The following is a 26,590-nucleotide window of genomic DNA, read 5'->3' as shown; positions in this document are numbered from 1 at the left end:
TATTTGCAACGTCTAAATATATTTTTCGAAGCTTAAGTAAAAGTAGTTTTTCTAATTGGTATTCAAATAAAAAATTATTTTTACAACAAATTCTCTATTAGCATAAATGATACGTTGGAAAATAGAAATAAAAATGACAATTGAGTTTTTGTAATAAATATATTCTTCACAAAACACATAATAAATAAAATAACTTCATATAGTAACGCATAACAATTATATAAGGCACATATATACAGTCGAACCCCCGGCACTTCTCGTTGCGGCACTTCTTGCACCCCCGCACTTCTCGCTGGCTGCGACGCGGCACTTCTCAAGGGGCAGGGCCGTACACTGCCCCTTGCATACCAGGGGGTCTCTATTTCTCTTCCGGCCTTATTGGAAGGCTTATTCTTTCCTCTTTATAATTTCAATAGATTTCCGAATAGGTATGGATAATCCGATTTCAAACTTTTAGTTTTATGGATGCAGATAATCCGATTTTAATCTTATGAACCTCTTTATAATGATTTTACACTAACAAATTAGAATCTGACAAAAAAAAACGCGATAGAGAATGTCTTAGATTTTCTCGTCAAACCAATTGATGCTTTTAATTTTTTTAAAGAAAAAAAATTTTTAGCGATTTATTTTTATAATAAAAAAGTAACGAAAATATAAAAAAATATGGTATTAAAAAAAAGAAGTATTTCGTTCGTTCATGTTTTACAAAGAAATTAAATAACTAATTATTACCTATACATATGTAGAAATCATAAATAAAATTTATTTGCGTTCAATTTTTTAAATTATCAAAAAAAAGTTGACTATCGTATTAATTATTCTTTGTTGTTAACGTATGAATTTTGTTTAATATAAGGCGCAGCTGCTTATTTTGAACTAACTATTTTTGAGTGCCCCATGGGCCCACGCGGCAAGCTACAGTATGCCCATACCTGGCCGTAAGCTCTGATTGGCTGCCGCTCACCGAGAAGTGCCGGGGCGAGCGACTCCCGAGAGCGAGAAGTGCCGGGAGTTCGACTGTAACACAGTTTATAGTTTTCGAGAATAGATTTCTAATTGATCGATCACTTATATGTGCCTCGAATTGTATTCTTGAACGGCTCTTAACAATTTTTCGGCATAGTTTGGATGAGACTCATGAACTTTATATTTCGCCCAAATACTTTGAAAATCGGAATGCAATGACTCCAAAGCTTGTTCGCTGTAGAAACCAAGACCTCTTCCAACTTTGGCACAAAAATCAGGTACATGAAAAAAAACTGCATGAACTTTCGGCGTGATTGAAATATCCAAAGCAATATAACTACTTCTAAACTTAGCGATACAAGACCGAAAATCAGGTTTAAGCACAGAAGAAAAACAAGAGTCAACCACGATTCGGAAATTTTGTAAGCACTGAACGTATTTCAAGCAATTGATACAACATTTCGCTCGTAATAAATCAACACTATTCAAAAGTTTCTTACAAGAATTTCCGGCAAATGCTGGACTACCGTGCACGAATTCACGAGTTACATTACAATCGTGAGCCCACTGTAAGCTGTCTTTTTCGCAACAAGAGAGGATATCTTTATATACAGTATTTACAACGCCAATTAAAAGATGTAATTCTGGTGGTGGTATTATGTCAATGATTTTCTTATTGTTGTCTTGTGATGAAAACACTGGGTTATCTGTACAGTTATTATAATTTTTAGCATTTGTTTTAATACTTCCCTTTTTCTTCCAGGATCAGGCACTATTTTCACAATTTTGAATAGTTCTATAAACTCCACATTCATTGAGATTATTTTTCGATGCAGTGCACCACGTACAAGGATGCATGCTTGAGTGTGCCATTATACCTGTTAGAACATTTGCTAATTTCAAGTCCGTCGCTATTGTACTTTCAATATTTTTAATCTTCAAAAGTTGCCATAACATCAAAGCATTTTCATAATTTTCTTGAGTGTGTGCGACCAAGCCAAGCAATAATATTTTTTTCACACCTGTATCTTTAAACTGCTTTGCAGCAATACCATCCCTATAACTTTGCCGTGTATTTTTTCTTGTTTCTATAATACTGTCATCGTCGTTTTGTATTGAAAGAGAGACTTTTAAGAAACCCCCACCTCCGTCTATTCCGAATTTCAAGTGTTTATTATTAATATTTCTTTTTTCTACAATTGTGCTTACTAATTTTTCAACATTGTTACAAAATACGAGGGTTTGGGAGGAAATAGTTCTTTTTCCATTCGCTATATCTGTTATATCACAGTTTTTGACTTCAAAAAAAGAATCGAGTGTGTGATTTAGTTTCTGTAATTTAGTATTCAGATTGGATTCGAAAAATTTTCTATCATTCGTTGCAACTCGAATAGCTCTAGCATAACGTTTAGCTTTGTTTGATGATAAATTGAGATCTATTGAAATTTTGTTAAAGTCTTCAGCCGAAATTTGTCGACAAAGTTTTTTACCTTTTGGCTCAGATTTATTAACTTCTATTCGCATTCTCTTTCCGTGAGTTTGGGATAATGCTACTAGTTTACCTTTATCAAACGATGTATTTGTTTCTTCTGTTATGTTTTTAATCAATTTACAAGCCAAATGTTCCTTTTCTTTCAAGGTCAAATCTTGTGTGACACGTTCTATTTTTTCATAGTTCATAACTTTTCGACAAATATGTTTTCGTCCATAAGTGTAATTCCGTTGACACTTGGCACATTTTCTTTTCTCTTGGTTTGCAGTGTCATTTTTATTAGATGTAGCACGATTTGATCTTCCAATCATACACAAGCCGCACTGACAAATATTACCATCAACATTCCTCGTATTACGAATAACTTTTTTGAAACCAGAATAATCTGGCAAAGTGATTTTAATTGTACTATCACCATTTTCTTTTTTCTTCGCAGCACGATATACTTTAATTTTACATGAACTACAAATAGCACTGGGTAAATTAACATCATTAACATCATAACTGCAAACTTTTTCAATCTTTAACAGTAATGCACCAGCAATATCCCTCAAATCATTTTTCTATTGTAAACACAACAAACATATTTTCGATCGATTTTCTTCGTGGGTTAGAGCGCGACTTTTTATTTTATGCATATTCGCGAAAGACTACAATACTTCTCATGCATTGACGCGATCAAAACAGAGAAATAACTTCCACAACACACCTGACAATCGAGTGCGACGCTCTGTTTCAACATTTCGACGAAGACTGATATATTGATACGCACTATAATGAAAAGATGTACATCATTTAGAATCAATAGAGAATTTTTTGTAAAAATAAATTTTTATTTGAATACCAATTAGAAAAACTACTTTTACTTAAGCTTAGAAAAATATATTTAGACGTTGCAAATATTTTTTTCGTGAAAAAAATTGACATAAGCGTGATTTTTTTTCACTTTTTTATATTTCTTTTTTCAAAAATGAGTTTTTTCAAAAACGGCCCTCAGAAATTCTGTAAAAATTTAAATGAGCTTACATTTTGTGTTTCTGAATCGAACCCCATGATTTTTTTCGTGGTGCTTTTCCATGCTATTTAAAGTTGGTTCAGGACCACCGTGTTTCTTTTCATTATGAATACAAAAAAGATAAAAAAAATTAATAACAGCTTATAAATATAAGATTTGAGACTAAAATAAATTATAAATAATTATTAACTATTTTGTTTTTTCGAAATTAATAATAACAGTTATAGTATCAGGTTTCTTAAAATATTACTTGCATTGTATTACATATAGCTGTGTACGAGGTGTGTTTAAAAAGTAAGGTGACTTTTCAAATTTCACGGCAACGTACTTTCGATTATCGATTTTTTGTTTTGTTATGTTGGTACACTCTTCCCGAACATCTGTACCAAGTTTCAAGTGTATAGCGTTTTTTGTTTGGTTGTGAGAGGCGTAAAGGTTATAAGTGTTTTGCGTGCTCGGCGATTTCTTGCTATCGAAAAATATGGATCAAAGGATTTGCATCAAATTTTGTGTAAAAAATAAAATAAAGTACTCCGAAACACTTGAAATGTTGACGGTGGCATACGGTGAAACTGTTCTGAGTAAAAACAATGTTTACAAGTGGTACAAACTCTTCGAAGATAGCCGGGAAGATGCCAATGACGAGCCTCGCTCTGGACGCCCAAGCACGTCAACAACTGATGAAAACGTTCAAGCAGTGAAGAAAATTGTTCTGGAAAATCGTCGAATCACTATCAGAGAAGTTGCTGAGGATGTTGGTATATCGCTTGGCTCGTGCCATGAAATTTTTTCTAACGTTTTGGGCATGAGACGTGTGTCAGCAAAGTTTGTTTTGAAATTGCTAAATTTTGACCAAAAGAACCGTCGCATGAGCAAGAACAAACAGTTCAAGAACTGTTGAATGACGTCAACGACGACCCAGATTTACTCAAAAGGGTCATAACTGGTGACGAATCATGGGTATATGGTTATGATATCGAAACCAAAGTCCAATCGTCCCAATGGAAGAGCCCAGATGAGCCAACACCGAAAAAAGCACGCCGAGTTCGATCAAATGTCAAAGTTTTGCTCACTGTTTTCTTCGATTACCATGGCGTGGTGCATCAGGAGTTCTGACCATATGGACGTACGGTCAATAAACAGTGTTATCTTGAAGTTATGCGCCATTTGCGAGAAGCAATACGAAGAAAACGCCCAGAATTGTGAAAAAACAATTCATGGCTTTTGCATCACGATAATGTCCCTGCTCACTCATCTTTGCTTGTAAGAGATTTTTTGGCCAAAAACAACACCACAATCATGCCTCAGCCACCATATTCACCGGATTTGGCCCCATGTGACTTTTTCTTGTTCCCAAAACTAAAGAGACCTATGAAAGGACGGAGATTTGCAACGATTGAAGAGATAAAGATTGCATCGCTGGAAGAGCTCAAGGCTATACCGAAAAGTGCTTATGAGAAGTGCTTTGAGGATTGGAAAAACCGTTGGCATAAGTGTATTGTATCTGAGGGGGATTACTTTGAAGGGGACAACTTAAATATTGATAAATAAATAAATATTTTTTCTTAAAAATACAAAGTCACCTTACTTTTTGAACACACCTCATATAAAAGAGTAATAACAATAGTTATTATTTTTTAAACGTAAAGTTAATTCGCAATGAAGAAAAATAACAAGTAATAACAGTTAAAAATTATTAATTTCAAAAGTGGAAGTTTAATATAGTTATTATTTCTTTTTTAATCATTTGCAATTTGTCAATGAGAAAAGAAATTATAACAAATAATTGATTATATTAATAGTTATAAATAGTTATTATAGTCTCAATTCCTATACTTATAAACTATTTACTTTTTTCAATTTTCACTTATGGTTTAGTTTACTTTTTGTTGGTACTTTACTTTGTTGTACACTTTATCTTATTTCCAATTTTGTCTTATCAATGGCTCGAAGAAGATAAGTTATATCAAATCTACGCCCCTTACGATAATAAGACATCCGATACATATTTCATTATTCATAGTAGTTGAAGAAAAGTCAAGTATTTAAAAAGTTAAAGTTTTTTTATAGTGCTGGATTTATAAATAAACTTATTTCTATATTTACATACTGCAACGATTGCCGAAAATCGTTTGGACTCGCGTGAACTGCTAAGCGTGGCTAAGCGTAACAGCCGTGATCGGTTTGGGTTAGAGAGAGAGAGAGAGAGAGGGCGCGTTAGGGGCAATGACCGGGAGGGGAGAGCTAGCGAGTCAGTATGACTGTGTCCTTCAGACCTCGCAGATTTGTGCATTGGAAGCTACAACGTGTTCTTTTCCTTCCGAGTGAGTTCTAGGGAGTTTGCGTAGATAATTAGTGAGTGGCGAGGCGAGTGTGCACACTGCGGAACGTGTGCACCGACAGTGGTACAGATAATTGTGAGTGAAGTGTCGAGTGCGCACAATGCTCAACGTGTGCGGCCTCGGCAGCAGCGAGCTCAACTCAGCAGCTTCAACAGCAACGCAACAGCCTCAACAGAGAAGCAGCCGCAGGGGCAGTTCTTCATCTTTAAAAATAGTTGGATACGGTTGGCCACCGTATCCTCGTCGATTCAGCGGTAGGAGCACAGAACTTTTTAATTGCGTTTGCGTGTCATGCCGTGCAGCGTGCGCGGCGAATTTATAGGTAGCGTGCGTGCGAATAGACCGTGACGTCCGTGAGATCTACTCTCTCTCTCCCCATTCGAATTATTGTGTCAAAATAGCGTGCGTAAGACTCTCGGCAAATCGTCCCTTATACAGGTTCATTGTTGATTAAATAAAGTGGTTAGAGATCAATCAGAAACGATCTTATTATTTCGTCTCCCCTTTGTCCGGCATTAGTGTTATTGTTTACATTCGATTCGAACGCGCCGGTAATCTAGCACGGATCGCGCAAGCATAGTAGGAGCTGTTCGTCGACCGAGGTGTTTGCAGTGTCCGACGGAGCGCTAGTGAGCTAGCGCACCAGCGCCACTTTGCGGAGAGGTCGCGCACCCAAATTGGATCGCTGAGTGGACAAGGCGCATGCGTACATCGGAGCGAGGGGAGTAAGTGTGCTAGAAGCATCCAGCTAACAGTGCACCGTCTGGCCGTATGGAGGACTACAATTACCCGGGATTTGCGGCTAGGCGGCTGCCTGTTACTATACAAATTTCCCAAACACTAAAATATAGTACATAACAAGAAGAAAAGTTTTTGTCTATTACGTAAGTATTTATGTCACTTATCATATATAATTTTATTCAAATGTTTTGATTTGTAAACATGTGAAATATAACTGTTAAAAACGTATGATGGAATTCTATCTATAGACTAGGTTTTCTTTTGTCTTTTATAAAATTATTCAACTGCAAAAAAGGGTATTTATATCTTGATTTTGTTTTAGATAAAACGTGAAGATCAATCCTTTGAACGTAATCAATTTATTATTAGCATATTTTCAAAGTTTACAAATACCAGATAGCGACATTAATTTCAAAGAAATTAAATTGTCAGAAAAGTTGAAAGAAATATTAATAGATGCCGTGTATGAGTTTAATGATATTGATATGATTGTTGAAGAGACGTTAGATTTTCATGAAGATTATAAAGATACTGATGCTAAAATAATCGAAGATGAAGTTGAACATCACTTTCCTGATCCTGATTTTGCACCAACAAATCATTGCACAAATGATGATGAAGAAATCACATTTGATTATAAGCAAAGAGCCGTAGAATTTTGGAGGAGCGGAAAAAACAAAAACTTAAAATTGGATACTGTACAATATATATTCAAAAAAGTTTCATCTATAAGTCAACTTAAACGTTGGGCGAAAACAATTAATAAAAATGGAACTTACCGAGAAAAAATTGCGCAACTTTGCCAATACACGTTTGATAATTTAAAGCCGCTATTACAGGTGGTACGATAGTGCATGATCGAGATATACGGAAATGGGCATTGCAAGCTCAAAAAATTGTTTCCCATGAAGATATAAGATTTAAGACTTCTCAAAATTGGTTACTAAAATTTAAAAAAGCTCATAGAATAGTATCTAGGAAATAAATAAATTTATCACCAAAAAAACATTAAAAAGTAAACAAGAACTACAAACTAATGCTGATGTTTTTTTAGCTGATGTTAAAAAGTTTAAATAATGTATACCAGAAATCGGCATTGCAAACGTTTATAATTCAGATCAGAGTGGTTTCCAATTAGAAATGCACTCGGGAAGAACATTAGCAGTTGAAGGAGAAAAGCAGGTGCAATGTCTGGTACAGTCGGTTTCATCGACAACGCACAGTTATACAATTCAGCCAACTATATCAGCAACTGGGAAACTTTTATCACCATTTTTTATAGTATTAAAAGAAAAAAGTGGTTAATTCGGTCCCATAGTGGAATCTTCATTATTTAGACCAGCAAATGTGCATGTGGAAGCATCTAAATCTAGAAAATTAACGACAAATTAGTATATTTTTGTTTATTATAATGTAATGACATAAAAAAATTTTTACATTATTTTATTTTAGATCATTTTAAAATTTGGTTGAAAGAAGTTTTTTACCCAAATGTTGGACCTCAATCTGTGAGTTTACTCGACTCTAGGAGTGGACATTGCGATAAAGCTGTAAGGGAAACGATGCCGACAAACAAAATTATTAATATAAAAAAAAATCCCACAGGAACGACAGAAAACATCCAACCACTCGATGTTTATGGATTTCGTATCTGGAAAAACTTCGTTCGACGTTTATCAGATCAAGTAATTTTGATGGACTATGAAATGAATCTACGTTTCAGAAATAACATCTTAAAATGCAGTCTCTTGTCCATAACCAGCTTTCTTCACCAACATATACAAATATTTTTAAATACGCTTGGTATAAAAGCGGCTGAAAAACCAGCTAAAACAGATAACCCTGTTGATTTTAGTTTTGGAGATTCTCGCAATATACATTGCGAAGTAGAAGCATGTAAAAATGTTGCTATAATACGGTGTGGTTGGTGTAAAAGATCATTATGTTTCAACACTTTTTTGATGATTATCATTTCTGTAAGGAATTCGTTGAATGATACATTTTAATTTACCAATAAATAAAAAAAAATGAAAATTATTATGAAAAAACAAAATATATGTAGTATCACGTACGATGGCTTTTACGTAAATATATTTATGTATCTACATAAGAATATAAATATATATGTTTAGTTAGTTTATTTATTTACAACTTATATGTTACATTTTATAAATATATATGTATAGATCTATAAATAATAATTAGACCTCGTGTCACGAAACGACGCAGAAACTCCTTCGATTGCGCTTAAACAGCGTCAGATATTGCTCTGAAGTTGTCTCACGGTTGCGCTTGTTGTCCGGAGTGAGCAAACGCGGCACCTATCGCGCCGACAGCTTTCTCATGCCCAAAATTTCATGCAGGACATGACCCACGCGGTCTTTTGAGATGCCTACGATCTTAGCTATCTCGCGCACCTTTAATCGTCGATCTGCCAATACGAGATCGTGAATTTTTGTCACGTTATCCTCCGTGGTAGCCGTTTTCGGAGCACCTGGACGTGGCTCTTCAAAAATCGACGTGCGAACACGTTGAAACTCGTTAAACCAATTTTTGACGGTCGCCATCAAAGGAGAAGAGTCACCGTACACAGCATCCAAGCGCTTTTTTATTTCGCTGCGCGATTTCCCTTCCAAAAACAAGAATCGAATCACCGGCCGATACTGCTCTTTTTCCATTTCTCAAAAATCAACGGACACACTTGCTTTCACACGCTCTTAAAAATAAACTACAACTCCGATCCGGCTGAAATCTTGACAGTAACCATCGAGAAGGTTGTACTACGTGATAGAATATTTCTTTTGCGAGAGTGGCGCCATCGGGCGGTGAGGCTAAGTACTTATCGGACCACCCTCGTAAACAGTGTGACGGAGAATTGCGGCATGGCCGTCATTTCTGCCGTCGGGCTGTCGTCGAGGTCCGCGCGCCGCGCTAGGCTAGGAGTGTATGCGTTATGCGCATACACTCATGTAAGCCTTTTGTTTGTTTTCTGAGGTACGGCACTGGGGCGGCGATGAAGCACGGACGACAGTGAGAGAAGGACGAAGAAAGAGAGAGAGACTGAAGAACGAAGAGAAAGAAATAGAGAGAGAGAGAAAGAAAAGGTTGCGTGCTCATCCCTAGCGTCAATTTTTCGGCAATTGGTACTAAGCGCTAGTACAGGCCGTCACGTGAGAGCACTTTATTGTTTTGTTCCCAATTTTCAGTGGGATTTCCCGCGCCCTCGCCGACTATTAATTGGAAGGATACGCACCCGGTGTGTGAGAGTTATTGGTTTTTGACGTGAGAATTTGGCTGGGTCATGCCTAGCCACATTTGTTTGGATTCCGCACCGATGCACGTGAGTTCTCCAGCAAAGTGTCGCGGACGTGTGTGCATGAGAGGCCGCCGCTAAGGAGCGTAAAGCCGACAATAGTTGGAGAGAGTTTGTTGGCGGACGAGAGGGAACGACAAGGGCAGCATAGCAGCAACAAGGAAAAAAGCAATAAGAACAACAATCATCACAATAGTAGCAACAGAAACAGCGGCACTTACACCAGTAACAACAAGATTACACACACATACACATACACACACCGGACAAATTTCATCAACGAAAGGAGCAGCCGAAGAGAACAAAGGAAAGCGTACGAGGTCGGTGCCGAGTTTTCTCTTTCTCTCTCTTTCTCTCTTTCACATGCACCAGGTGTTTCCGGCGGACGGAGAGCTAGGCAGCTCTGCCAGCTACCTCACCATTCGCGGTCGCGAAGATATTTCTTGTAAAGGATGCCATTTGGTTTTGATTGTGAAGCGCGGAAATTGTAGTGTGAAGGCAGATCGGACGGCAGTTCTGCCGTCGATTTGTACTTCTTCGCAAGCACGGAGGAAGTTTGTCGATCGTGCAATAGGCGAGTGTTGTACTGTTGTGTTTCTGTTTAGATTTATTGTTGTTACCTACGTTATTTACTTTTTCTGTTAATATCGTTACTCTCAAAATTAGATTCTGAGAAAGTCGATGATTATTTATTTATTCGCTGTCACTCCTCCTCCTGGAAAATTTATTTACATGCGTTTTGATCCATTCGGCTCAGTGGATCATTCGGTCGTGGGAGCGTTCGTGCTTCCCGAATTCCCACCTTAAGTAAATAATATGTGCGGACGGCCGCGAGTTAACCAGGCGGTTACAGCTATTTCTTCGTTACAACAGAAAGGCAGTGATTGTTGAGCCGCGTGTCAAAATACGTACTAGCGCTTCGCTTTCGATTTTATCATGATCTCTTCCACTTTAACTTCTGCCACTTTGCACATCACTGATTCCATGCATAAATAGTGTAAATTAAATTGTCAGAAATTTTCTTTTAAATGTAAATATCCTGATATTTTTCACGACATCGGCAGTTTCTAATGAACGTTTATCTTTCAGTTACCCTTCTGACAATTGTATTACTACTTTTTACTCCTATTCTCAACATTTATGTAAATTTCCAGCCTTGTACTTTGACAGTTTTTATAGTTTCCACATTTGGCACATTTGATCATCATTGCCCACGCACTCATGTTTCAGTGCGCCTTCTAACGCTCAGAGTTTCCCTTTGCTTTAGACAATCGATCTTTTTCCGCATAAAACATTTCATACATCGAGGCATATCGCACCCCATATAGCCAGCTCTTAGACCAAGGGAAATGGAGAGGAAAGGACAGACAAAGAAAAGGCAGTGGAAAAACAGGAGGAAGGCAAAAAAGAGGGATAAAACAGTACGGAGAGACACTGAATGAAGAAGGATGGAAAGAAGAGACATCTAGCGAAGAAAAAGGGGAGAATGAGAATGGAACGGAAAACAAAGAGGAAGTTGGCAAAGAAGAGAGTTTTGAAAATGGTGGAGTAGTGCTAGAGCAATGAAACAGGGAGAAAAAAAAGTAGCAGGAAGAAAGAGTGGAAAAGAAAAAACGAAGCCTGGAAAAAGTAAAAGAAAAGAAAATGAGGTAAGAGAGAAATGGATAATTTGCAGAAGGCAAACGCATAAAATAATAAGATTACTAGAAAGCATAATTGAAAAGATCGAAAAGAAGCATCATAAAATGGAAATAAAAACAATAGAAAAGAACTACGAGATAAGAATAAGAAAAGTATGAGAAGAGTTGCATGGAAAGAAATCTAAAATTAAAAAATTACAAACGAGGCTGTTCGAGAAGGAGAACGAGAAGGAGGCGAGATGAAGCATGCAAGTAGAGATAGGAGAGACAATAGGAGCATCAAGAATCAGCAGAAACGGCAACAATACGGGAAGAGAAAAGGAAGAAAAGAGATAGAAGGATAGACATGAGACGAAAACCAGGAATAAGGAAGACAAGATTGGAAGAAGAGTGAGCGAAAAAGGAAAGGGAAGAAGAGAAAAGAAGAGTACTAATATGGAAAGAAGAGGAGTCGGAGAACTTTGGAAAAAAACCAGAAAAAACGAACGCAGTAGAACTAGAATATGAGAGGAAAGAGGTCCAGGAAAAACAACATACTAGTAAGAAACGTACGAAAACTGGAGAGAAAAGGGAGCATCAGCAAAATACAGAGAACTGGAAGAACTTTTACGGGCACTAATGAAAATTTATAGAATGGATTATATGATCGCAAAAGAAGGGACAATTATAGCAATATGCACGCCACAAGACATGAAAGAAATATTCAAGATAAAAAACAGGCTAAAAGGGAAGGCGGTGTGGCTGGAAGACGATCTGACAGCAAGGGAAAAGAAAGTGCAAGGATGTTTGGAGAGAGTGAAGAGAGAATAGAAGAAGATAGATAGAATAGCTATCTCAGGACATCAAAAAATTAACATAAAGGGAGTTTGATATTAGTGGAGAGAGGGTGAAGGAGATATAATGCAAGCAGAAAGAAGAGGAGGGGCAAACACGGAAAGTATACAGAGGGTAGAGATGATAACCGGAGTAAACTGAAATGTGGCGGAAATGAAAATGTGTGAAAAAAATTGAATGATTAACAAGGCATGATATAATAATATTACAGGAAACGTGGATGACGGAGGAAATGGAGAGCACAATGAAGAAACTAAGAAAAGAATTTATATGGATGGAAACAGGCCAAAAAAAGGAAAAAGATATGAAGAGCAAGTGGCAGAGTACTACTAGGCGTCAGGAAGAGGATGACAAAAGAAATGAGGATGCAGGAATGGCAGAAGAAACAGAGGAGAGAGAAAAGAGGACGAAGAAATGGAGCGAGCAGAGCATAATAAACAGGGACATAATCAGAGGGAAGATATACAAATCGATAGGCAAACTTAAAAAGGAAAAAAACGGAGGACAGGACGAGTTACCTAGAGAGTTTTTCAAGAACATGATGGACGGCTGGCTCCAAGAACTAACGAAGATAATTAACGAGAGAAGGGAGAGCTGCCCGAAGGATGAAAGAAGGCACGCATATTCCCGATCTATAAGGCAGGAGAGGAGAACAACACGGAGAACTAGAGAGGAGTATCATTATTTATTTCACATACGGAATACAAGATACTAGCAGGGATTCTGTACAATAGGTTGAAAACATAACTAAAAGAGGAAAGAATCCTGAGCCAAGAAAAAAAGCGGTATTCAGATCAAGGACAGAAACGAAAAACCACATATTTACACTCAATAGCATCACTGCGTTTACCCAGCGTTTATAGATTTTAAAAGGGCGTTCGACATGGTCGACATGGATATAATGATAAGAATGATAATGACAGGAATAATATAGATAAGAAAAATGAAAGAGGGAGTGAAAGGAAAGATGCTAAAGAAAATCGAAGAAATATACAAGGAAACTACATGCAAAGTTATAACAGAGAAGGGTATACAGGGTGAGGAAAAAGTGTGAAAACCACGGAAAATTTGAATAACCGCATGAGGTTAGACATGAAACAAAAGTCATACCCTGTGTAACTTTCAACAAGGAACTCAACGGTGACCTCTGATTTGACCTTGAACCTCATTTTCAAGGTTATATCAAGGTCAACCTCTTTTTTTCATATAGGAACCCCTATTTTTCATACAGGAATCAAAAAGAGCGAAAAATTTTACAAGTGGGAACGATTCAAGTCCGAAGATATAGTAACTCGTACTCCTTTTAGCGATATCCAGGAACAACGACATGGACTTAGAAGGGATCTATTCCCTTCGGAATGCTTTTTTATAGTGAGTTTCCCTTGTCTCTCACGTCGGGGTGCTTTTTAATAGTGAGTTCCCTTTGCCTCTAATTTCGGAGTGCTTTTTAATAGTGCGTTCCCCTTGCCTCTCACTTCGGGGTGCTTTTTAATAGTGAGTTCCCTTTGCCTCTCACTTCGGGGTGCTTTTTAATAGTGCGTTCCCCTTGCCACTCACTTCGGGGTGCTTTTTAATAGTAAGTTCCCCTTGCTTCTCACGTAAATGAATTTACAACAGATGTTCAAATTGTTCTCCATTCGCTTCTTGACAGTAACCAATCCTATTGTAGAATGAGTTACCGTTGGGTTCCTCGTTGAAAGTAGGCGAGAAGAGAGGGTAGTTGGCGGAAAAAGGTATACGGACTGAACTTTGCAGACGATATAGTTACAATAGTGAACACGATGAAAGGACCACAGGAAAACCATTTAGCTGCGGAGATGGTCGCTATATGGACCACTCTAGAGACAGAATATTTGAAGTTCTTAGATCGAATTTCATGTTCTGAATAGATAATAAGTAGTTTTTATGTATCTCAAAACATTCTTGACCTTGAAATACTGATTAACACGAGAAAGGCTTTTTGACGTAGAAATAGAAATTTTCAAGATCAGGATTATTAACGAGAATTTTTTTATTATTTTTTACGTATTCAGAACATAAAACTACATATGAAAACCGTCTAAAAACTTGACTTATAGTAGGAATAAAATTTGACCTTCAAATGGTGATTATCAAGGTCGAAGGTGTCTGCGAGAATTTCGTTACTATTTTTTTCATATTGTGTTCTCTTTATCTGAAATATCCAGTGATATTATGTATACATTTTACATATTCTGAGAGGTCAATTTGTACTGAAATACCCCGGAGCCTAAAGGTTAAAGAAATGGGATGGTACTAAATTTAAAAAAAAACTAAAGTGATGGTAAAAAGGAGAAAGTGCAGACTGGAGAGTAAAACTAAATGGTTCTATGGAAAAGAAAGCTTAGAGTAGTAAATAAATACTGTTACGTGACGTACCATTTATTTTATTTTACGATTAAAATTTTGCTTTCGAGAGTCCCGTTCGTGTTGTGCTAAGGCCAAGGACAGCGATAAAACACCATAGCCAGCAGTATTCGTGTGCGCGGCTCGGTGGGAATAAGCGGGAGAAGCTGATTCATGCTGCTGCAGCATGCTGCGAAAGCATGAATCACCTAACATAATATCACCCAACAAGACCCAGAACTGGGACAACGTTTTTCCAAAGTATTTTGTTGCGCCGATTCCGAATCTGTCCGGAAAAATGATCCATCACCCAGTAGCAATTTCTAAAACTCCCCTTATATCCCAATGGCAATTTCCCGCACTAACCCGCACTATCAGAATGCTTACAACCCCCCCTAATAACCCCCTAAAAACCTCCAATGAAAATGCCGTTAGCCCCCCACTAATAGCCCGAAGACATAGCTGAGCCCCCTTGCAACCTTATGGCAATGCTTGCAACCCACCGAATAACATAATGGCAACGTTATCAACCCTGCTAACTACTGGGGTTATTAGGGGGTTATTAGGGGGAGGGTCTTATTGAGGGGGGGGAGTTATTAGGAGGTTAATGGGGGGTTGTAAGCAATGCCATTGGGGGATATTAGGAGGGTTATTAGGGGGAGGTTTATTACCATCGCCATTCGGTGATTAGGAGGGTTGATAGCATTGCCATTGTTTTTGTTGGTTGAGTTTTTCTCCTTTCTTGTGACTAAAATTGTAAACTGCCAAGTAATATATATTTAATTGATTTTTATATGCGTTACTGTAATTCATTCAGTTACCAATTAAAAACAATCAAAAAAATTAGGACGGATTTATTGTTCATACTTCTTACAATAATGATATTCTTCATAGAAGTGCTCGAAACATAATGATTTTTTGCACCAACCGCAACGTATAATAGCCACATTTTTGCATCCTTCTATGTCACAATGTGTATTGCAGGAATCTCCAAAACTGTAAGCAACAGGATTGTCAAAATTTTCTGGTTTTTTAGTGAGGTAACCACTCTTGAACCAGGAATATTTAAAAAGATTAGTATATCTTGGTGAAGATAATTGATTGTGGACTAACGACTGAAGTTTAATAATGTTGTTTCTTTTATGTAAATCCAAATCATAATTCATCAAAATTATGGTATCTGAAAATTAGCGGACAAAGTTCTTCCATATGCGAAATCCAAAAACATCAAGTGGCTGAATTTTTCCCGTTGTGCCAGTCGGTATTTTTTTAAAATTTATAATTTTATCACGTGGAGTTACAGTTTCTATGGCACTGTCACAATGACCGCTCCAGGAGTCAAGCAACAGCATCGTATTGGAACCTACATTAGGGAAATATACTTTTTGCAGCCATATTTAAAAGAGATCTAAAATCAAAAATCTTATTTGTAAAATCATTTATAATGACATTAATTGTAACTAGATGGGATTATGTATACCTGTAGTCAACTTTCCAGATTTAGATGCTTCTACGTAAACATTTTCGGGTCTAAATAAAGTGGTTTCAACAATGGGTCCAAACTCACCGCTAGATTCCTTCAAAACTAAAAAGAGTGGTGACAGTAATTCTCCTGTGGCTGATATGAGTGGCTGTATAGTATAACTGTGGGTTGTTGAAGAAACTGACTGTACTAAACACTGTACCTGCTTTTCTCCTTCAACCGCTAGTGTTCTTCCGGAGTGCATTTCCAGTTGGAATCCGCTCTGATCAGAATTAAACACATTATGAATTCCAATTATTCTTATGCCTGCTTTAACATCAGCAATAAAAGTATTTGCCTTAATCGTTAGTTCTGAATTACTTTCTAGTGTTTTCTTGGTTATAAACTTATTTATTTTCCGGGATACTATTCTATGAGCTTTCTTGAATTTACAAAGCCAGTTATCCGAAGCTTTGAATCCTACATCTTCTGATCCTATAATCTTTTGAGCTTGCAATGCCCATCGACGTATGTCACGATCATGAATAATGTAACCAACGTCTACTGCTGCTTTAAAATTATCAAAAGTGTACTGACAAATTCTTGCAATTTTTTCTCTATAAGTACCACCTTTGTTGACTGTATGAGCCCAACGTTTCAACTGACTCACAGATGAAACTTTCTTAAATTTTTGACGTACACTTTCAACACTTAAATTTTTTTTTTGCCACTTCTCCAGTATTCTACGGCTCTTTGCTTATATTCAAAACTGACATCTTCATTGTCTTTGGTACAATGGTCGGTGGGTGCTTCGAAATCGTCAGGAAAATGGTGTTGAACTTCATCTTCTACTATTTTTGCAGCATGATCTTTGTAATCTTCTTGAAAATCTAATGTATCTTCAACGATCATATCTACTTCATTGAAATCATTCACGGAATCTATTAAAATGCTTTTAATTCTTTCCGACAATTGAATCTCTTTATAATTTGTCTCACTTTCAGGTATTTGTAGAGTTTGAAAGTAAGCTAATAATAAATTTAAAACGTTCAGAGCGTTAATTTTCATTTTTTAATCTGAAATAAAAAAAAAATATATATATATATATCTTATATATCTTCTATTATATTAAACAGAAGGCGCGAAATTCTCCGTGCGTCCGTCCATCCATCCGTCCCCTTTTTTTCCTTATTTTTCCTCTGTATAGGTCTCTCCTGATATCGCTGGGGAATAAGAAATAAACTGAATAACAAATAAACAAATTAGGATAAAAACAAATAAATAAACAATAATGATAAACAAACTTATAGAAAACATTCATGAAAAAAATTAATTAATAAATTAAAAAGTAAACATATTAATTAATAAACAATAATAATAAACAAATCAATAAGTAAACAATAATTATAAACATCATTAATTAATAAATCCTCATAATCAGTGTAATTTCAATTTTTTTAATAACAAATATTAAAAAGCCGTAAAATTATTTGCATATAAGAAATAATTTTATAGTTATACTTACGTAGCAGGTACTACGAAATACGAATTAACGGAATAGTATCTTATTATTTTTTGTACTTATAATCTTATATTCTTATTACTATTTATTATGCTGTTAGTTCAATAGTCGATACAATACGTCCAACAACAAGAAAGTTGTGTTGGCTACTGATGAAGAATTACTTACTCATATTTATCAATCATGAAAATAACAGACAATCGTCAGAGACGCTGATAGTAGGACGTAAATAAAATTCTGATAATACTATCATTCATATACCAAAATTTTTGCGCATCCGAGAAACTATACTTATCTTCTAGGTATACTTATAATATTATATTATTCTTGACTTGTTTTTTTATATAATAAAAGTTATTTATTTTTTGATAGAATTAATAAACGATAGAACGTAAAAAATTTAAAAGAGAGCAACAAAATAGCTATGGAATCATAGCTTATTTGATTTAGAAGAGATTGCAACGATATGTCAGAAACTTTTTTTAGGATGGTTTTTCAACATTGAGGGTGGTTTTGAAAATAAGTTTGAACAGGTAAATTTTTTATTCTTATTCTATCCACGATAATAATTTTTCCAATTTTTTAAGCTTATTATGAACTTTTTTTCAAAAATAGGAATGGAGAAGGTAAAAATTTCGATGACATAAATTAGGGGTTGCAACCCTCGTGGTCGAAACTGCACGAGATAAATGTGTTTGTACATTATAAGTGATGAGCAACGTATTTTACAGTAAATTATCAACACCACCTGTAATGTATTGGAAACAATTTTTTGGGGGTGGTTTTTCAACATAAGGGGTGGTTTTAAAAATAAAAGGTACATTTTTATTCTTATTCTATCCACGGTAATATTTTTACTAATTTTTTCAAGCTCATTATGAACTTTTTTTCAAAAATAGGTACAAAGAAGGTAAAAATTTCGATGACAGAAATTAGGGGTTGCAACCCTTGTGGTCGAAACTGCACGAGATAGTTGTTTTTGTACAGTATAAATGATACTTAACAAATTTTACACTAAATTATCAACACCACCTGTAATGTATTGAAAACAATTTTTTAGGGATGGTTTTTCAACTTTAAGGGGGTAGTTTGAAAAAAAGCTTGACTAGATTAACTTTATTTTTGTATTTTATGTAGGGTAATATTTTTTCCAATTTTTTTCGGGTTATTTTAATTTTTTTCATAAAAATAGCCATGAAATAGATAGTATTTTAAATAAAAAAAACAAGGGTTGCATCCCTTGTGGTCGGAATTGCATGTGCTAGTTTGCTTTTCACATGAGAAGTGATATGAAATTTGTTTGGTCGTAAAATATCAATTAGATGCTGAGATACATTGGAAAATCTATTTTTGGGGGTGAACTTTGAGGGTTGTTTTCACCCCCTCAAAGTGTTTTTCCGCCGATAAAAAAAAATACGTATGTCTTATTTTTTGATGAACTATAACATATCAAAAGATTATTGAAATCGGTGAGCTCGGGTTGGGGGGGTTTCCTTGTAAGTAATACGAGGTGATTAGAAACGCGTAAACGACTAAAGCGTATGCGCTAGAGAGACATGGAATGCGAGAGACGAGAGGGAAACAAAGGATATATAACAAACTGGTGAGAACGACAATAGAGATTAGTCAGTCAGGACTGAGCGCCTGAATAAGAAGGCTGCGATTTTTTTGAGTATCTGAGTTTACTAAAATTTAAAATCATCAGATATTTATTCTGCATCTTATTAAATAAAATTGGAATTTATTAAAATTTGGTTTGTCAGAATTCATCCGGTATCTTATTAATTAGAATTTGAGTTATTAAAGTTTGGTTTGTCAGAGCTTAAGTGTTTAATAGAAAAACAAAGAAAGGCCGCAACCGTACAGATAATTTGTTTGCGCTGCTACGACCAGAAAAATATAGAAATCGCCACTACCAATTGGATATATATATAAAAGGAACCATTGAATTTGTTTAAAAAGGAAGGAACACCACATTCGTAAAATAATAATATTACACCAAGGACCGAATACCATTGATTGTATCGATACTAAGTGAGTACCATTTATTTTAAAACAATAGACAACGCGAGGCGAAGATTACGCGTCTATATATATCTCTTTTTATTTTTGCTTAATTTATTCATGTACTTAAACTTAATAAAATAAATATTATAAATACTATAAACGCGCTTGAGTGTATCCATATGCTTTGCCGTTATATTAGGGATAATTCTATTACATTGTTATTTATATAATCAAGCGCGAATATATATATATATATATATATATATATATATATATATATACGTCCGATTGCCAGATTAACAGAGATTTTCATTATTGACGTGCGAACGGGCCGGGGTGCTCGAGAGCCTGACTGCCGCCCGAGTCAAAGGCCGCTCGGCTGTTGAAAGGCTTACACACGGGACAAATTCGTTTTGCGCGAATTGTCACCTATCAAATACAAATTTTTATAATTAAACAATTTGGGAACAAATTTTACTGCTACACGTTTCATGCCCAAAATTTCAGAAAAAATTGCACTGCTCGAGCCAACAGAGATGCCGACGTCTTCAGCGACTTCTCTAATAGTGATTCAACGATTTTTTAACACCATTTGTTTCACTTCTTCAACACTTTCATCAGTTATTGAAGTACTGGGGCGTCCAGAGCGAGATTCGTCGTCGTTATCTTCTCGGTTATCTTGAAAGAGCTTATACCACGTGTAAACATTTTTTTGTCTTAAAGTAGACTCAGCGTATGCCACTGTCAATATTTCAAGTGTTTTGGAGCACTTAATTCCATTTTTTACACTAAATTTTATGCAAACTCTTTGATACATTGTTTTCGACAGCAGAAAATTAGCAGAAACAATACGTTTAATGTTTCTGTCTTCCAAAAAAAAAGTAATCATAAACTGGCTGAAACTGTGAGCATATGTGAGGGACATGTATACCAACATAATAAAAAAATATCGATAATCGAATCTACGTAGCCCGCCCAATTTAAAAATTCATCTTACTTTTTGAATACATCTCGTATTGGTAACTAGGTAACTAATATCTCATCACATCACGCGAAGTTCAATATTAGTAGGCATTAAGCGTTCGATCATCAAGTTAACGCTGAAAAGAGGAAAAAAAGACAAATGTAGACAATACAAGAAAAATTGCGATTATCTGTGAATAGTAAAAGGAAACAAGGTGAAACGCTAGCCCAAACAGTAAAAATCCTAGTTTTTGTTTACTCTTACTCTACCGGTACACATACGAACGTGATTCTCCATAATAAATTTATTGTTGAAGCGTCAACATTGTTAATCGTACAAGAAACATAAATAATAAGCCTGCTATCATAGCTACATGACCATTAGCGATACATATTATTTAGCTATACTAAATACAAGTTCATCAGAAAATGATTTGCTTTTTTGGCATAAATTAATATTTTACTTACCTAAATTCTATATTCAACTCACGACTTTGTACTTCTTCTATTTTGGCAAGAGCTTGGCATTTAGCTGCAATTGAAATCTGTAATTGAGATCCTAATGAAGCTAATTCTAAACGTAGTCTTTCAAGTTCTATGTCTTTCCGTTCTATATTTGAATTTAAGGAATTATTTTCATCTATAAGTTCATTCTTCTGCCTCCGTAATCCAATATTTTCTTTTTCCAATCTGCAACGTACATAAGAGATACTTATATAATTGAAAATATGTATTGAATCATATAAATAAATCAACCATATTCTGCGAACTATTAAAACTTAAAAACATAATTCATGGACGGCAAGATATACAATAAAGTTATTTTTCTGTTAAAATCAGTCATACTGTGTAGATATTCTTAAAATAACTTAAAAACGCTATGACAACACCAATCGATTAAGTTTTATATGTAAATAAAATAAGTAAATGTAATGGTGACCTTACACTTTACCTTGAAGGTCATTTTCAAAGTTATTTTAAGGTAATATTGGTTATTTTTTAATAAAAACAATTGAATAATAGCCCAGAACAAAATTATTTTTACAGCGAAAATTGATATTTTTAATGAGATGTATTCTACATTAATCAATTCAATATTTCATTTATAAACAATAAATTAATATTGTATATCTGACTCTTTTTCCATTTTGAGGTGATATAAAATATCATATATATCTCCTCTATCTACTTCTATTTATGATCACGTGAAAATTATGCGATCTTGGATTTTTAGCAACTATGCCTTTTTTTCATTGCGCATTCTGATACGATGCAAAAAGTGATTTGATTCAATTCTAATATCAGACAATTGTAATTGTAATGTTATGATTTCAAAGTTTATTACAAAGTATAATTTATCTTTTGATTTGAACCTTGCGTGTGATTGAATGGGTAGCTAAGTTAAAGTAGGTTTTTAATATTATGAGAAAAGGAGAATTCATCCATCAGAAAAGCGTTGATCTCACAGAAACTAAATATTACGATAGTTTAAGTGAGAATTCCGTGGATAGAAGCTCACTACAGTATCAAAGCATTCGGGGCGGGAAACCGAGATGCTTCCTGGCCCTGTACAGATCTCTATCACGGTTATTCCGCTTCTTATAATGGAGGAAATGAGGAAATTTTAGAACAGGGATATTCCACTGCAATCAAATATTTGTGGGAAAGGAAAGCCACAGGAACGACTCACAGGTAGGTAAGATAGGAAGGTAGAAGAGGTCAATAGCGAGCAAAACATTCAACTCAACGATCAGGTGTTTAGGCTGATTTATTAAACAAAACGTTTGCTTGACCATACTGGACTATAGCCAGAACTAGAGTGATTCCAGTGTGTCGAGCTCCTTCTTTTATACCCGTTCCCGCTGGAACTTCTTACACTCAAACGCTCTTTTTACGCTCTGATTGATTTTATGATTTTATAAATTGAGCTGTAAAACATTAAATATTTACATTAGGACCCTACTTTTTCCATTAAAATACATTTTTGATTGTGCTTTAGTTTCGTATGAGTATAGATTATTTTTTTACAATGTTGGTATATTTTATACAACGGTTTAAAGTTATAAATAATAAGATTTATAGTTAATAAACTGTAATTGTGGTAGAAAATTATATGTACTTGTAGGTTATAATTAAATGAACGAATTTGTTAAAACAGAATGTCGAAAATTTCTATTGCTTATAAATTATAGAGTTTTTTCACTTTTCGATTTATTAACATACGTATTGAGATATCTTGGTTTTGGCACAACCTTTCAACTTAATTTCATTTTGTTTACCTATTTGAGTACCACTTGTTCATTACGTAAAATTAGTTTTCTTTAACTAAATTGTTGATTTTTTATTTATTAATAACTTTTAAGTTGTGTAACGGGGTGGATACTGTTTAATTAATTTATTCGCGCGACCGTACTGAAGGGGCGCGCGTAATTACCTACGTTAAACACGAAAACCGGAGAGCAGGAGGGAACGGGTGTCAGTCAACCAACTATCTACGAAAATGTAGTCAGTACGGCGTAAATAAAGTTAATATCACAGATGGAATCTTTTATTTCCTCTAACTATACAGCGCATTAGGCCCGCGTGTTTACGTTTACAGTGGTGCGCACGACAACAACATGCAGTGTCGGATCGCTCGACGCTCTCTGTCCGCAGAGCTATTACATGCACGCTTTTTGTCGAGTCAAGAGATTAGTAGCTTAGTAATTCTATCGCGGTCGCGAAATTAAACTGGCCAGCTTACCTTAATGACGATTGTTCGGCAGCAAGAGAAACGTAGCACATAGCGTGTTCAGGCAAAGTCTTTTAGTTCTTTGTCGCGGATCGCGAACTCGCGCGCACACGGTTTCGCCCTCGATGGCGAAACACCTCACACACACACTTGACTCCGCAAGAGATGGCACCGCTTCTGCTGGCTCAGGTCGACACTCCGGACAGCTCGGCAACAACAATCGACTAATATCTACGCTGCGTTCGGGCAATCAGACTGCGGGCCTCGATTTTGCGGCTTGTGTATCGGTAGCTGATTCTCCACTTGGATCAGCTCGTCTCGGCACTCGGGAAAGCTCGGGAACTATCAACTATCCCACCTTGCACAGCTTAGCAACCGGGTGCTAATCTTCGACTCCTCTCAGGCGATATCGATAGCTGATCCTCGACTACCTCATTTTCATACGCGCGCGTTCCGTCCCGTCGCGTGCCGAATTCCCTCGTCACATTTTCCCCAACCGGTAGGTGCTGCCCTCGCGGGCAGCCGCATGGTTGGGCCGTTAGCGCTAATAAGACGTTTACCGTCACAGTTGTTAATTAACTTTAACTCAACTCCTTATGGAAATGTATATTAAATCGCATAATTTCTTACCGTGATGTTTGTTTGATCAAAATTATTGTTACTTATTCATAAAAAGTAAACGAATGCTTGCAATTAAAAAATCATATTAATAAATAAATAATTTATGTAAAATAACACATATTCGTAAAGTGAAAATCTCATTCTTCAAATTATTCAGATCTGATAGACTTTGCAAAAGTAAAAGGAATTGATAAAAAATACTTTAAAGCATCAACTTGCCTAGACTAAAAATCTGACCACACTCCAGTTCTAATTAATTTATCAATAGGAATACATCAAAATACAAGCACATGCAAAAAAATTGACTGGAATAAATATACACAGCTCATTAACGAACGAATTCCATGTAACATTTCCCTTGAAAGAGCTATCAACATCGAAAATCCTTACTTAAAAAAATCAGTGTCTATAGAAGTGAAGCCTGTAAATGTTGCGATTGGTCAATTAGAGATAGAGATTTAGACGTTTCATTGGCTTATACATGTGACGTATAAAATTTAGCGCAAGATTTTGAAATAGAATTTTTTTGAACTAGTATATACATTTTAAAAATATGATTTTTTAACATGAGATTTAGAATAGAATATTGAAAAATTTTGATTTATTCGCAAAAATTTATTTAGTATTAGATTTAATATTCTAGCACTAGATTAGATTTTAAGTAATTTTTAATTAATAAATCGCGTAGAATCATTTGTAAAAAAATAGCGCTAAAAACACGGTGCTATTTACTTTTAAAGGGGTATCTTCGAATAGATCGATTTTTTTGCATGAATCGATTCTATATAGTTTCAAAAATATACTGTGAAAATTTCAGAACGGTATTCGAAGTGGTTTGGCAGCTATGGCTATTTTCGCTCACCTGCTCTGAATACGGTGCCATGCGGAGCAGGTAAACGGATGCGCGCTCTAATACAAAGACGCCCCTAGGTGATGGGATTAGTTGAAATTGAAAAGGGACTTACGTTTAGGGTCAGGGACAGATGTTTCTCGAATTTTGACTATACTGCTTCGTATACACAGATATATTTTCCAAATGTCAGTGCTGCTATAGTCGAATGCCAAGACTCTTTTTGAAGACTACAATTGAGTCACTTTCACTGTAACTATCGAGCAGTACACAAGTATTCCAGAGCAAAATGTCTATTCAAAAGGCAATTCTACTAGCCCTTATCGTGCATCACAACGAAAGAGGAAGTTTTATGGAAATCAGTTTTCAACGCAGAAAGGCGAGCCGATAGGTCCCAGCGCTAGTGCTCGAAAATTAGCAGCAGCTTCTTCTGATGATATTCCAGTAAATTATTCGCACCGTTACCGAATAATTGAGTTTGTCATAGTTTTTTTCCATGCTCTCTGAGCTATTGTGTTGTAAATCGTGTCGTGGTACAGTGAAATTTGAAGAGTCTGGACAGCGCGGCTTGGGATGGAAACTCGTTGTGTCATGCAAGTGTGACGTAAATTTCGAACTCGGGCCCGTTTATTAACAATGGATTTGAAGTGAATCGCAAAATTGTATTCGCAATGAGACTTTTAGGCATCGGCATGAAAGGAATAAACTTATTCTGCAATATCATGGATCTATGTGATGGGCTTAGTAAGAAAGCATACGATGGGATATTCGAACACATCCATGACGCTTGAAAGATTATTTTTCAAAATAGTTGTGCGAACGCTGTTACAGAAAAGAAGACAATTAATAAAAAACATTCAAGACCATTACTTCAAATAAAAGTCCGGTGACGGTTCCTAGAAGAAACGCGACTTCTCGTCGAAAATTGGAGTAACAACTTTAATCGGATATGAATCGGGAAAGATTATCGATTTAGAGGTAAAAAGCTCGCTGCGTCAAGCTTGTGCTGTGTGTCCGTATAAAAAAGATTAGCAAGAGTATGCTGAATAGTTTGAGAATCACGCCGATGAGTGTACAGCGAACCATGAAGGCTCGGCTGGCAAAATGGAGGTTGACGCTATGATTGAAATGTTCAAGAGATCCCGTATGATTATATGCTTACAAACAATTATTTCCGAATAACTAAAACAATATTAAAATTTACTATTTTACTTAGGAATATACAAGGAAAAAATATATATATTTCTTTATTTATTTATATCAATTTATAAATTAAAACTTTTATCGTATATGTAGATTACGATAATCGTGCGCGGAGCACGCATTCAAATTTCTAGAAGTATTAAAAAACTCAACACAATTTTAACTAATGCATTGGACGAAAGCTTCACTATTACAAATAGACAACATGTACAGAAATACACTCCTAATAAAATTACCGACAAAATCAAAGTAAAGAGGCAACTCAAAAAAGGCACCATATAACTAAATTAAGTCAGGATAAAACAAAATTGAACAAAGCAACAAAAGAACTTGAGAATATACTTTATAATGAGAAGAATATACAAACGCAAAAAACACTCAAAGCACTGAGTCGGACAGAAGCAACTAAAAACTCGCTCTGAAAAGACATTGAACGACTTAAAAGGCCGATTACGTTTATTCTGCCTACAGGGTGTCCAAAAAGTAACGATACACCTGAGAAATTTTCTAAGCCGGTTATT

The 26,590-nt window shown here is 35.6% G+C and overlaps 1 protein-coding gene across 1 annotated transcript in view; it reads right to left on the bottom strand.

Annotated features, from left to right (window-relative positions):
* LOC131663408 (nucleoprotein TPR) overlaps positions 1 to 26,590 on the bottom strand; it is a 490,761-nt gene that overhangs the window by 402,638 nt on the left and 61,533 nt on the right. The window contains exon 6 of the mRNA XM_058933811.1: positions 21,133 to 21,354. Within this exon, the coding sequence (XP_058789794.1) occupies positions 21,133 to 21,354 (222 nt within the window). The remainder of the gene's footprint in view (positions 1 to 21,132; positions 21,355 to 26,590) is intronic.

The sequence above is a fragment of the Phymastichus coffea genome, unplaced genomic scaffold (genome assembly GCF_024137745.1).
Source record: "Phymastichus coffea isolate CEN01 unplaced genomic scaffold, Cenicafe_Pcof_1.1 PCOF00035, whole genome shotgun sequence".
NCBI lineage: Eukaryota > Metazoa > Arthropoda > Insecta > Hymenoptera > Eulophidae > Phymastichus > Phymastichus coffea.
This window is presented reverse-complemented; position numbering and strand designations above follow the sequence as displayed.